The 15012-nt window shown below is 37.1% G+C and overlaps 1 protein-coding gene across 3 annotated transcripts in view; it reads left to right on the top strand.

Annotated features, from left to right (window-relative positions):
* Positions 1-15012, top strand: part of GALNT18 (polypeptide N-acetylgalactosaminyltransferase 18) — a 351472-nt gene that overhangs the window by 36249 nt on the left and 300211 nt on the right. The window contains exon 1 of one of the 3 annotated variants that reach the window (XM_087878750.1): positions 3043-6164. The exons of the other annotated variants lie outside the window; for them this stretch is intronic. Coding sequence (XP_087734876.1) covers positions 6080-6164 — 85 coding nt within the window. The 5' untranslated portion in view covers positions 3043-6079. Of the gene's footprint in view, positions 1-3042; positions 6165-15012 lie in introns of those variants that run through there. 3 annotated transcript variants of the gene reach the window in all.

The following is a 15012-nucleotide window of genomic DNA, read 5'->3' on the forward strand; positions in this document are numbered from 1 at the left end:
TTTAGGAAAAAACGCTATTGTCTGGTGGTGTACATTATTATACTGCTAGATAGTGTTTGTTATTATTGTGAAATTTCAGATTGATATGTATACAGAACTATTTGTTACAACAAATCTGTCACATTTCTCATTAGACATCCATTTCTGTACTTTGTATGATACAAAGCACAGTATTCTTTTGTGTGACACAGAACTAATCAGATCGAGATTTTCTGTGAAAAGAGTATACAGACCGAAATAGATGAATAGGACCTGAAATCAGCAACCAGGAAGCTGATAATAGTGTATGGTGCAAAGAGAAACTGTGACTAAGAGTCAGTAAAGCCAGGATTTTGCATTCACGTGGATATGTTGTGGAATTTATGTTTAAATTCCTTGTTTGCAGTATTACTGAAAGTTATGATGTGGTTTGATGACTTCCAAGAAGTTTTTAGCTAGTTCATTTGTATGTTATATATAGCTATTTTATACAGTATTTGCTTTGAATTCAAAGCAAGCAGAGATGCTCACATTAGTAACGACTTAGAACAGAGTCATTTTTTTTCTGGGATTGCATGGCTATTTCTGTAGGTGCAATACAATCCAGAAACAGATGCACATGTTGTTTGTGGTCCTCAACACATGTGTGCCCACATATGCTCCTAAGTAGCTTGACAGCCATGTGTCAAATTAACATTATACGTAAATCCAAATGGGGGATACAGGCTTTTGGCGGCTTAGTGGTTAGACATGCACCTTATATTTCAAATACAGTTGCATCGTTCCTAAAGACTCCTAGCTTGAAATTTGCCCTTGAACTTCTCTACAATACAGTAGCTGCACTCTGGGCCATTTTCATTAAGCTATTTACTGTTCTGGGCAGGAATGATGGGAAAGTAAGTCTAATGCATCTGGAGGATTTCAGTTTAGGCAAAAGCTGATCAACTATTTGCTGTGATATACGATGTCATTTCGGCTTGAGTTGAGAAGGAGAAGTGCCTGGAAATTAGAGCCACTGTGCTATATAGTTAGAGACTTTTTAGAGGAGAAATAACTTACAGTTAGAAGTGCACAGAAGAATACAGGTAGTCTTCAATTTACATCAGTTGTTTAGTGACCGTTCGAAATTACAATGGCACTGAAAAAAAGTGACTTATGACCGAAAGTGACTATAGGTAGTCTATGACTTTCAAGGCCTGGCAGTTACGATCGTAAGTTGTGATGGTTGTAAAGAAGGTGGCCAACCCAAATTTATTATCTGTTTTGTGGCCATCGTTAAGCAAACACCACGGTCATAAAGCAGACACCACAGGTGTAAAGCAAACATTCTTAAGCAAATCCATTGTTTGCTATGGATGTTTCTTTTCTAGAAACTGCAGGTAAATGCTGCTTCTCAGCAAAAATGTCATAAATTGCAGTCATATGACCATGGGATGCTGCAGATGGCTGCCACTGTGGATTGGTTGCCAAGATCTCAAATTGCGGTCACGTGACCATGGGGGGGGAGATGGTGGCCATTGCAACTTTGAACCTGGGATATAAGTATCTTTGTGGGGGGGGGAAACCATCATAACTTTGAACGGTCAAGGACTTTCTACATAAAACAGAGTCCAGAACAATCTGTTTCAAGGTTGGCCATGGAGCATTTCCAGAAAAGTCAGAATGATTGTTGAAATGTTGGAATACTGTTCCAAGATGCTTTGGATTTGATAAATTTTTACCTGAAAATGTTTTGTATCGCAATGGAAATGGGATGAGATGAAAAGAGGGGTTGAAGGAGGAGACTGGGGTCAGAGTTTCTTCCCATTCTTCTCCATCTCTTCATGTAAGATTTGCAAATGAACACTAAAAATATTGGGACGCCAAAGTTACCTCCTGCCTTCTCCAAGGCTTTAGTTGTTCTCTTCTCTGTCGGCAAAATGCCTAAAAACTGACAGCTTTTGAGATGCTGTAGTTACCTTGTTTTTATAACATGATACAACATGAAGAAAAGGGATTTTGCAGACAGATTAAACCGAATCATTTTATGCAGTGGATTTTTCTGTGGTTTTATTTTTCCATCTTCCACCCTCCTGCATAATAATTAGAATGCCTTAGGCTAATGTGTCTGTGCGTGTGCACGCAATCACATGTGCATGCAGGCGAGAGGAAGGAAGAAAGCAGAAAGGAATTTTCTGCAGATAATGCTTTTACCTTATCCCTTTCCCCCTTACCTTCTGCTCGCCTCTTGTCACTTTCTAGCAGTTATTGCAGCAAAATATTTGATGGCAAACCAAGTCTCAACCATCGGAAAGTTAAAGACTTTGAGTTTCTCTACTGATGTGAAAAAGGTGTCCTGCAGATAAAAGACAAGCCAAGGTGAATTCTGTTTTGGGGGTCTTCTGAAGGAACAGGAACATCCTTCCTGTTCCCAAACTAGTCACCCTTTCTCAGCCCGATCACTTCAAAGGGTGGTGTGAGGTGATTGGTGTGGGAAAGAATAGGAGGAGGAAGGAGCATTAAATATGTTCACCCACTTGTGTTACTTATAAAAACCATAAAAGTGTGATTTAAAAAAATCTGTTAAAATCTATTATTAAATATATTTTTAAAATATAAATATATTATTAAAAACTATTTTGTAGATGTTTTTATAAAATGGAACATACTGTAATACAATAATTAAGTGCCCGCTATTTGATTGTTTTCAAATTAAACAACTTGCATTCATTCACCGGTAGAAGCAAACTTTCCAATATGAGACATTTTTAAAATACAGTTAGTCCAAATTTACCATCACAATTGAGCCCAAAATTTATGTTATTAACTGAGAAAGTTAACTAAGACATTTCTTAAGTGAGTTTTGCCCCATTTTATGTCTTTTCTTGCCATATTTGTTAAGTGAATCACTGCAGTTCTTAAATCAGTAACATCAGTGGTGGGATTCAATTTTTTTTACTACCGATTCTGTGGGCGTGGCTTGGTGGGCGTGGAAGGATACTGCAAAATCCCCATTTCCTCCCGATCATCTGGGACTTGGGGAGTGGGGCCAGTCAGAGGTGGTATTTACCAGTTCTCCGAACTACTCAAAATTTCCACTACCGGTTCTCCAGAACTGGTCAGAACCTGCTGAATACCACCTCTGAGTAACATGATTGTTAAGTGAATCTGGTTTCCCCATTGACTTTCCTTGTCAGAAGGTCACTGCAACCATCATAAATGTGAGTCTGTTGTCAAGCTTCCGAATGTAAATCACGTGACCATGGGGATGCTGCAAAGATCATAAGTGTGAAAAATGGTTATAAGTCACTTTTTTCAGTGAATGGTCACTAAATGAACTCTTGTAAATCAAGGACTACCTGTATTGCACACCAAGTTATTATTATTAGTCATATTTCTATGCCGCCCACTCTCTGAGGACTCTGGGCGGCTTACACCAAAGACAGTATACTAAATAGCATATTGCCTCCTAACAATCTGGGTCCTCATTTTACCCACCTCGGAAGGATGGAAGGCTGAGTCAACCTTGAGCCAGTGAGATTTGATCTGCTGATCTGCTGAACTAGCAGTCAGCTGAAGTAGCTGCGGTACTGCATTCTAACCACTGCACCATAAATTGAAAGTCCCTGTAAAAAAAAAGAAGAAGAAACAGTACATATACAGGAATATCCTGCATGATTTTTTTTTCAAGCGTGGCACATCAATCAAAGATGATTGCATATTTTATGTGGATTATTACTAAAGCAAGATAAATAAATACCATTTTCATTTAATTTGGGATTGAAATTGTTTGTCTGGAAAATCTTTGTGGTCACTTATAATGAGAACATAATACTGGGCAGATTACAACTCAGGCATCTGGAGGATACAGAAAATGCTAATTATAAATATTTGTCTGATTTTATCTAATTAACTCTAAAATTATACATTTTGGACTGTTTATTTTACTCATTAGCTTCTAAAATCCCATTGTAATGAAATCTCTTAAGACATGTTTTACTAAATTTCCTCAAATCCATAATCTTCCCCATCTGATCAATTAGGGTTATCCATAGGGAAGGGTTAAAAAAAATCAAGATGGCTGCCATAACTATGTGACCAAGCTCCTGATTCCCTTTATGTTTGTCATGTACAAAAAGTTGGGTCTTTGTTAACATGGTTGTGGCTGCCATCTTTATTTTTTTTGTACTCTTCTTTTTGGATAAACTTGTGGTTTGCCATTGGACTACCATAATCATCCCCTTAGAAAAAACCTGAGATAAACATTTATGAAAATTGGTCTGCATAAGTTGAAGGTAAATATATTTAGAGCATATATAATCAAGTAACAAAAAAAAGGTGGGTTTTTTTTTTAAAAAAAACTGTTTTTAGAAAAGAAAAAAAGATTTATTTGCTCAAAAAAATTAAAAGTTAATGGTGGTGCAGAGAATATTACCCAGGTTATCAGTAAGTTGGAGCAAGTCTCCTTATGTACTTAAAATATAGGAAAGTATATGATTGGAACTGGTAATAAGAGAGAAATAAAATACAGAAGAATTCATAACATTGGCATCCAGGACCATCCACTGAAATTAACTGGCAGGCTGTTCAAAGCAGATAAAGAAACCATTTTTCTCTGTATCTACTATGAAATGTAATGACTTTTAAGGAAGAACAAATTCATAGAGGATAGCATTGGTATTAATGTGATAAATTCTCTCATGATAAAAGTTCTAAGAGGTAATATAGCATCTCTGTATTATCAGGGAAACTCTATATATTGTTTTGATTGGTGCCTTGGACAAATTAATAAATAATCAAGATTTGAAAGATTGTTCATCAATGAGTCCTTATCAAGTAGGAGTGAGAGAGTGTCTGGAAAGCTGCAAGCTTCATCCTTGGTCATTCTACTTTTCAACATTTTTATTAGCCAGTGGGATGAAAAGGTGAAGGAATGCTTATTTCATTCAGGGGTACAAAATTGCACAGAAAAATTTATACCCAGAACATAGAAATAAAATTCAGAATGACCTTGATAAACTGTCATAACAACATGAATTTTAATTGAAACAGGTTCAAAATTCCTTTCTTAGGGAGCAAAGATCAAATGTTTAAATTAGTCTGGGGATTATATGAAAACAGTGCCTGGCAAGAGTAATTGATGGCAAATTAAATATAGGTTAGTTGAATAATAGGTCTCCAAAAAGGTACTTTTAGGCTGCAACAACAGAAGTATAATGTCTTAATCACAGGAAGTAAGAGTTCCCCTTTATTCTACTTTAATTAGATCCTACATCCAGTTCTGGCCACCACATTTTAAAAACACTTTAGAAAACTGACAGAATGTTACAGAGTAGAAGGTCAGGATTTGTTTTTAATCATTCCAGAAAGCAAGGCATGGATTAATGGATTAAAATTACAGGAAGGCAGATTCTGAAAGAATATTAGAAAAAAAACAATTAACTTTTTTATTACAGTGAAACCAAAGAGCAAATGAAACAAAGGGCTTCAATGTACTGGATGTTTTCAAGTAGAGGCTAGACAGTGTATTTGGATTTAATTTGAATTCTTGCACTGAGCAAGGGATTGGACTAGATCTAAATACTCCTTTCAGTTCTATAATATCAGTCACTTCAGATTTCGGTGCCATATATTGTGACAATTTGACGAGCATAGAAGAAAATTTAGGGTGCATGACTATCCTGAAATGGGTTAAAACAATTTCCCAGGGGGGAAAAACCCCAAAGGAACATCTTGGATTAAAAAAAAATGAATAAGCTTTTGTGATGAGAAGTAGTATTTAAAGAAACATTTATTAATTTGTTCATGTGTATTTCATGCAAAAGACAAAAAGGTGATTCAGGTAAAAGGATGTGCATGTGGATAAGAGGTTACTGAGAATCATGAATTAAAATGGAAAGTTGCAGTGAGAATAGAATAGAATAGAATAGAATAGAATAGAATAGAATAGAATAGAATAGAATAGAATAGAATAGAATAACTTTATTTGGCAAGTGTGATTAGACACACAAGGATTTTTTCTGATGCAGACGCTCTCAATCAGTGGTGGAATTCAGCCAGTTCTATCCGGCTTGGGCGAATTGGTAGCAGCGGCTGCAGGAGGCTCCGCCCACCCACCCGGATGTCATCACATCTTGTTTTTGACGATCTGCGCATGCGCCAAAGGCCCATGTGCGCACGCTCATATTTGCGAACCGGTAGTGAAGGTAAGCGAATACCACCCCTGCTCTCAATGTACATGCAAAGCAACAGAGTAATAATAATCATAATATGATACCAGTAAGAGTAGGAAGTAGAGAAGATTAGAAAGATAATAATACTACAGCCATACAACATGGGTAAATATACTTAGACAGAAAACAATACTGTGAGGATTAGATATTCAGCAGAGTAATGGCACAAGGGCAGTGGTGGGTTTCAAATTTTTTTACTACCGGTTCTGTGGGTGTGGTTTGGTGGGCGTGGCATGGCATGGCTTGGTGGGCATGGCTTGGTGGGCATGGCAGGGGAAGGATACTGTAAAATCTCCATTCCCACCCCACTCCAGGGGAAGGTTACTGCAAAATCCCCACTCCCTCCCGATCAGCTGGGACTTGGGAGGCAGAGAATAGATGGGGGTGGGGCCAGTCAGAATTTTTACTACCGGTTCTCCGAATTACTCAAAATTTCTGCTACCGGTTCTCCAGAACTGGTCAGAACCTGCTGAAACCCACCTCTGCACAAGGGGACAAAACTGTCCCTGTGTCTAATTGTTTTGGCATGCAATGCCAAAAGTTAAGAAGTGGGTTTTCATTAGGATCTGAGGGTCAATAGGCAGGCATATTTGTGGGTATTCTGAATAGAAGCCTCCATTTTTCTAACCTCTTTATGCTGTCGATTGAATTGAATCTCGGTTTTGCAAAGATGACTGGGGATAATCTACTATCAGGAATAACTGTCTTGTGTCTGTCTGCCCATCTCTTTTCAGATGTTCTGAAAAACAACCAGCTGCAGTTTAAATAAAACATTAAAAAATGCTTTGTGTCCCAGATCTAAAAGTTACCTTAACCATATTTTGATAGTTCTTAACTGTTCAAATCAGATTTGTAGTGAAGGAGAAGCATGACTAGACACTGACAATGTTATTATCATCTTGGTCTAGTTATGTTGCTAGCCTGATATCTATCTGTCTGTTTATCTATGATCTGCCTATCTGTCATCTGTCTATCATTATATATACTTAGATATCATTTAGGGATGTGGGGTTTTTAGTTTTGTTTAATTGCTTAACTGGATTTAATTTTTAATTTTCCAAGATCTTTAATTTTCTTTGTTATTTTCTGCTCTTCACCTCCCTTCCCCCTCTTTAGGTAGTTACCTTAAACTTTTTTTCTCTTTTTTCACTATATTTTGTTATATAACATGCTAGAGTTTTTTTAAAACTCAAATGGAAAGATGCTCAGCTGTCCTGTTTAACTTTATCTAGAGATTTTCTTAAATCCCAGGTATCCTGAAACCAGCTTTTAATTGGTAGGTTTTGTGTCTTAACTATTTGAAAATATTCAAATTTGTTAGCAGAAGTAGACCATGTATCAAGCTGTTAAGATGCTGTTATGTGTTTGGATTGTACTTGAATTGTTATAATTTATATTGCATTGGTCTTGGATCATAATAAAGAATAGTGATAATAATGATGATGGCAATGATGATAAAGAACAAAAAGGATAAAAATATTCTCCACAAAGTAGAATATTGAGATAGCACAAATAATTGACATATGAAGACTTTGATACCTCCTACCAATTCATAAATCCTGAAGCTATAAATTTTAAGTCTAATACCACTGTAACAGGCATATAGGTTTTACACAGATGAGCACATCCATGGAGTTTTAGGGGGAAGAACAATTTCTGAGTGTGTTTCTCTCATTGTTTCTTTCCTTCCTAGAGAATGTGCATATGCTTGCACAGGAATTCTTATGAGTTTTTTCTAGTTTGATGAACATGTGTTAGCATGTTTTACAGAAATAGCAAGAATGGGATAGCTATTGGCCAGATGTTTACACCTTACTTCTCTCTCAGATATTTATGTCTTAAGGTAAATATAAAAACATCAGGTTGTCAAGAGGTCTTCTCAGAGATATTGTTTATTCCAAGAAATACCATAGCAATAGCACTTAGACTTATATACTGCTTTACGGTGCTTTACAGCCTTCTCTAAGCGGTTTACAGTGTCAGCATATTGCCCCAACAATCTGGGTCCTCATTTTTCTGACCTCGGAAGAATGGAAGGCTGAGCCAATCTTGAGCTGGTGAGACTCAAACTGGCAAATTGCGGGCAGCCAGCAGTCAGGAGAAGTAGCCCTCAGTACTGCATTCTAACCACTGCGCCACCACAGCTCATATGGTGACCTCTTATCTCTAGCTGAGGAAACCAAGATGGCTTAAGAGTTGTTCTTTTAGTGTTCTCATCTGGTCCAACTAAGAAAGTCCAATAAATTGTCTTTTTCAAAAATGTATCCTGACTTTGCAAAATATAAAATCAGTTATATCAAATACAGCAGTACCCAATCAAGAAGCATTACCAGTCCCTAATCAAGTAGCCAACCTAACTTAAGTCCCTAACCCTAACATTAGTTAGCCCCTTTTGTGAAAGTTATATTTCCTTGAATCATAACTTGCTTATGCTATATATACAAAAGCAATCTAGCTGCATTTTTATTTTTATATTTTTAAATTTTTTTTAAATTTTGGGGGCCCTTTCTCAGAAAGAAGCAGCGTGTTTGTTCTGGACTGGAATGTTAATGCTGGATATGAGTGCTTTAAATGTGTGCTCTTCCTTGGTGCATGTTGGTTACATTGCTGAAAAGGTAAACAATAGTATCTGCTAAGTGTGGCTTGTGAGCAGGCTACGTCTCATTCCTTTTTTGCCAAAACTGTTCAACAGAACAGTCACTGTTGTATCCTGACTGTTGAACTGTCCAGATAAATGTTTATCTTTCGTTTTTGTTTGATACAGAAAAGAGAAACTTACATTTGCAAAACTGTTCTGAAATTAGACCTGAATAGCAAGCAGATGCAGTAAACTTGCATTGCGGCGCTATTGGCTTAGCCCTTTGAAGAGAAGGCTGCGGAAGAAACACATTTTCTTGGCTTTTCTATAATGGCCAGAGGCTTATTCTCATTAATGCTTGTGCAGAACTGGGAATTTCACAAACTGCAGAAATGCCATTTCCTGGATAAATATTAATGATCAGGAGCCCTGATCTTCTTTGCCTTTAGCCACCCTCTAACTCCCAATTCATGTCCCCCCATTTGTGTTTCATGTATATTTAAATCATTTTTCCCCCTTGGTGGCTGGGTACCAATAATATACTTCTTTTTCCCAGCATAGTCTCATGATTTACAGAGCTGTATGGTAGATTTAGGTTGGGTTAGCAATGTGATATTTCATTATCTCATGTGGGTTTTTTTTTTTTCTAAAAAAAATACATTTGATGAAAAAGTATTAAATAAGACCTTGACATGCCTGCTACAACACCAAGAATCTTAGTGGTTTGCAGGGATTTATTTATCTGCCTTCAGTAAGATCCCACTGAAATGACAGAGACCTAGTTTGACTTCTGGTAAATGAGTGGTTGGTGACTGGACTTGCATTCCATGACAGACATTGTGTGAATTGGCAACACACACCGATTGTTTTGTGAGTAGGGCCACCATCTGCTGTTCACTTTTCAAATCTGCCCCTGGCTCAGAAGGGTTGTCTATTATGTTTAGGCTGTTGGTTTGAAATAAATGGCAGTGTTGTTGCAGCACAGGGACAAAGGGACAATAGCAGCTGCTACTGTAGCCTCCGTTCTCTTGCTCACCAGCCCTCTTTCATTTACCCTTTGGAAGACAAACAGGGCTATGAGAAAAAGTAGCCGATCGTACCCGTATTCTGTGGGACTAGAATGTGCAAGGAACGGCAAACCATCATGACTGCAGTTGTTCTTGCAAATTGAGCTGAAGTCGTATATTGCGGATGGAGAAAGAGATGGAGAAGGGGCCTAAAGGAAAAGAGCAGCTGCGGTTTGATAAGGGGAACTTGGATATGATGCACTTAACATGGTAGGACCTTTGCAGCAGGAGTGGGTTCTAATTTTTTTTACTACTGGTTCTGTGGGCGTGGCTTATTTGGTGGGTGTGGCTTGGTGGGGAGTAATGTGACTGGGTGGGCGTGGCCAACTTTTTTTTTTAACTTTTAAAAGCATTTTTTCTACAACCTTAAGAGGTTGCAAAAAAAAAAAATGCTTTCAGGAGCCTCTGACGATCAGGCAACTTAGCTGGGATCGCCAGAGGCTTTTAAAGGCATTTTTTCCCCTACAACCTCTTCGGCCAAAGAGGTTGCAGAAAAAAATGCTTTCAGGAGCCTCTGGCGATCAGGCAACACAGCTGGGATCGCCAGAGGCTTTTAAAGGCATTTTTTTTCTACAACCTCTTCGGCCGAAGAGGTTGCCGAAAAAATGCTTTCAGAAGCCTCTGACGATCCCAGCTGAGCCGCGCGATCATCAGAGGCTTTTTTTTTTAACCTTTAAAAGCATTTTTTCGGCCGAAGAGGTTGTAGAAAAAATGCTTTCAAAAGGGGGGAAAAAGCCTCTGATGAGGTGGGCAGGGTAAGCGAGCAGCGACGGGCCGGGGACCGGTTTGGGGGCATTGCCAGCCAATGTTATTACCGGTTCTCTGAACTACTACAAATTTTTACTACCGGTTCTTGTGAACCGGTGCGAACTGGGAGTAACCAACCACTGCTTTGCAGGTGTAAGACTTTAGAGCTTGTATCCATCTAGTGCTGGATTATTCAATCTGCAGATCCAGGGTTGTGTGTATTCCCTTCCCCTCCCAGATAAGCTTTGGGTCTAGCCCATAGTTTTTGTTTTTAATGTTCCAATAGGAATATTATTAAATATATGAAGAACAATCCCATTGACTGTATTTTAATTTTGATTAACCTTAAATTAGGTTTGGTCTGTATCTCTTCCGTTTTGAATACTATTCTTGGCATACTATTCAAGGGGTAAGTTCTGAACAGCCAGAAAATTTCTGTAAAATGTCAAATATTTATTTAGAACCGTGACCTTCCTTCAATCTGGCACCCATCAAATGTGTTGGATCAGTGTGCGGATAATTCCCAATTGGTTCAGAAAATCTGGGAATAGTTGAAGAATTTTGCAGTTTCATGGAGGAACCTGGACTGAATTTCAGTGCTGTGGAAAGCTCTGGTTTATTTAACTACAGTTTATTAAATGAATTATATCATCTGGGTTAACACAAACTAAAACATAAGCAATAATTTACCAGCTGTAAAGATTATTCATATTACATATTTGGCAAAAACAAACAAACAAAATTAACAGGTTTCTCCTTCTCTTTTTACTGCTATTACTGCAGGATAAGCTATTATCTGAGAACTTCTAAAAATTGAAATACAAGCCATCTAGTTGTGGAGTTCAACCGCAACTACTTATCAAGTGCAGACTATTTATATCCTTAGAAAAAAATATACCTGTGTGCTTGTTAGATGAGGGCAAAGTATTTTTATTCATCAAAGGCCTTATCAAGATTCATATTTGGGAAACAACAGTGAATGAACAGAGGCATGTTCTGCTAACTATATATTGTATTGTTGGCAGGCAAACAGTATACTGTATTATATTCTGTTTCCAAATTTTGCTCTTTTCTAAACCAAATTTGGCAGGGCCGTTGGATGTAAAATACCGGGTGGGAAGTTATTGACATATCCCAGGTAGTGAAATTTGCTAAACCATTAATACTGTTAAGTCTTTATTTCCATTCTACATATATAGTTACAGATTGTCAGTTATAACTACAAGTGTAAAAATATCCAGGGGAAAATATGTGGGTTCCCAGAAAAATGTGTAATTTTTCTGCAGTTAACTGTGGAGTTCCTTGCAACCAAAATAGATGATAGCTGTGAAGGCTGAACAAGTAATGAGCCAACATACTGCAGTATTGTTCAATTAGATATAGTCAAGTTTGTAAAGTGCCATCAAATTTAGATATAAAGAAAAGAATCAAAAGGAATCCAAATCTGTATCCAGTCCAGTCCAATCTGACTGAAAATGCTTTGGGAGGATTTTAAATATTTTACTATACTTCTTTAACTCAGTTTACCAACTACTAAAGTTATTTATTTTATTTATTTATGTAGTGTATTGCATCTACAGAGGTCATGCAATCACTGATATACAAATTTAGTTTAAATACAGTATGTCAGCATAGATAGATGATATAGATAGATAAATAGATAGATAGATAGATGGATAGATAGGACAATATAATATAGGAGATAATATATTAAATTAAGATAAAACCATAATAAAATCACTATATTATGGAGCCATGGAATTACAATTGGAGAGATGTTATAATTCAGTATCTAGGGAAGCAAACCATTAACTGCTTCTGGTATGGATGCAATGAGATGTTCCCAGGTGCATTGAAATTTCCTGAGGAGACATTCTTGAATTATATGAGCCATGGTGGCGCAGTGGTTAGAGTGCAGTACTGCAGGCTACTTCTGCTGACTGCCGGCTGCCTGCAATTTGAATCTCATCAGGCTTAGACTCAGACTTCCATCCTTCTGAGGACCCAGATTGTTGGGGGCAATGTGCTGACTCTGTAAACTGCTTAGAGAGGGTATATAAGTCTAACTGCTATTGCTTTAGCAACTGAAGTGTTATAGTTTGGCCACATACACTAAGTCATATACTATGGTCCTATTAAATAATGTTATTTCAGAGTTTTTTTGTACTATTATTTTTCAAACTGAAATTTAAGTTGTAAGCCACATTATAAAGATACTGCCCCTGAAAAATAGGATCACATACTTTATCTATAAAATAATACATCTCAGTACAACTTATAGGTGTCCTTATAAGGAGTCACTACATCAACAACCTCCCCTTGTTTAAATGCTCAGTTTGTCAATTTTTCTTCTCCACACTCTTCCCTTATCCCACAATGTTTCATTTCTTGGCTATCTGAGGAAGGTGATTCACTTTGGAAAAATAGATTATGAGCCACAAAACATGTTCTTTTTTAATTTACATATTAGAATGAGGCACTTCAATGAATTTTTTTATATTTGTGAACTTAATTTCACCCTTAAAACTGTCTGAACTGCTATCTGTGGATAATTGGGATAATTAAATAAAATGGAACAGCAATGTTTTTCTCCAGGATCAATCTATGTTTTTCTTTGAATCCTGTGTTATATCCAATCCCCCCCAAATCGCTTTTAAAAATCCTATAATTGTAATTTTAAATTTATTTCACCTCTTTAATACTATTTGATTTTTTATGTAAGCACTAAGGACAAAATAAAATGCTAGTGCTCTGCTCATGAAATTGCTTCCATTAATATAACCAAGAGCAGAATTCCTCCCATTTCACTTGTTTTCAAATCTATTTTAGATGATTAATTCCTATCCGAAACAGGACCCTGTAAAGCAGATTTAAGCGAGGGATGCAGAGTTGCAGGAGAAAGTGAATGGAGGAGTCCATACAGCAGGGTGTCAAACCTGTGTCGTCATGATGTCGTCACGTGATGTATCACAACTTTTTCCCCCTTCACTAAACTGAGCGTGGGAATGGCCAGTATGTGATGCATCCAGCCCGCAAACTGTGAGTTTGACACTCCTGCCATACAGTAATGGGTTCCATTTTATTATTGATTCTAATTTACAAAGTTTCATCGTGCAAGATGGATTTCAATTTATGCTAGACTTTTTAAAACTTACATTATTTATTTCATAGTCCTGAAAACTTGTTTAGGTTTTTTTTTCCACTTTTAACTCTTAACAGAATGAATTATATCTGCCACAGATAAAGGCATCTTTGTGTGTGTGTGAAATATCCCATCAATAGATCACATTTCAGCATTGGGATATTTTGATGAGAAAAAGTTCAAACAAATTCAAATTCAAATCTTTATTTTCAATGCACAACGTATTTCCAATGAGATTGGTTGAGCTTCTGGAAAGTAAGCTCCTCCTTACTGGATATGTTCCAGTGTTGCAATCACTGAGGTTGGCCTTGCTGAGGTGAAGATCCAAATCCAATAGCACAAATTCTCCATCACCTCATGATCTATTGACCAAAAGGAATGGATATGATAGTTAGGAATTTGTTCTATAACTTTTTGAGAAAGTTCAGGCAGTGTGACAGACAATGAGACTGCTAATTTGAGGTCACTTCCTTCTGACTTCCTTCCCAGGCTCAAACACATGGAGTTCACATTCTTTGATCACTTTATGATAAGATGTAATCAGGGGCGGGTTTCAAAACCCATCACTACCGGTTTGCTCATGGATGCTTGTGTGCTTGTGCTTGCGCACAACACTTATGCACATGCTCAGAAGCTTCCAGGTGAGTGGGTGGAGCCTCCTGCCGCCACTACTACCGGTTCACCCAATCTGGGGCGAGCCAGTAGCAACCCAGCACTGGATGTAATTAGCTAGATGATAGGCATTGCCTATTTCAATAATCCTTGATCAGGTTAGATTCCTGCTTTCAAAAATGTTCACATGTATACACAAACTATTTACATCCTCAGCATCAAAATATACTGGCAGAAATGGACTGGTCTGAATTTGAACCAAGTTTTCTGAAATTGCATAACATTTTGGAATCAGTTTGATTCAAACGCAAAATATTTTGCATACCCCTAATGTGCATAGAATCTGAAGGAGCAAAACCTTCCTTCTTGTATAATTTTTTTTCTAAAATTCAGCATGGCACTTCCACATTTGTTTTTTCAATCTTTATTAACATAAGTACAAACTGTGTTTAACAAGTCAGTCCATCAAATTCTTACTATGAGCAATATATAAGTTCAGAGTAGTATTAATGTTAAGATTCACAATAGCTACCTTATTGATTATATCTTATATCTTATTATTCTGGTTCTGTGAACATTCAGGGAAATAGAGAAAAAAGAAAAATAAATCATTAAAATATCGCACAAAGCTATGTTCCAGAGTTAGTCTTTCCAGAATATGTTAATAATTCTTGT

The sequence above is a fragment of the Pantherophis guttatus genome, chromosome 1, assembly GCF_059756535.1.
Source record: "Pantherophis guttatus breed Tessera chromosome 1, ASM5975653v1, whole genome shotgun sequence".
In the NCBI taxonomy this organism is placed as follows: Eukaryota; Metazoa; Chordata; class Lepidosauria; order Squamata; family Colubridae; genus Pantherophis; species Pantherophis guttatus.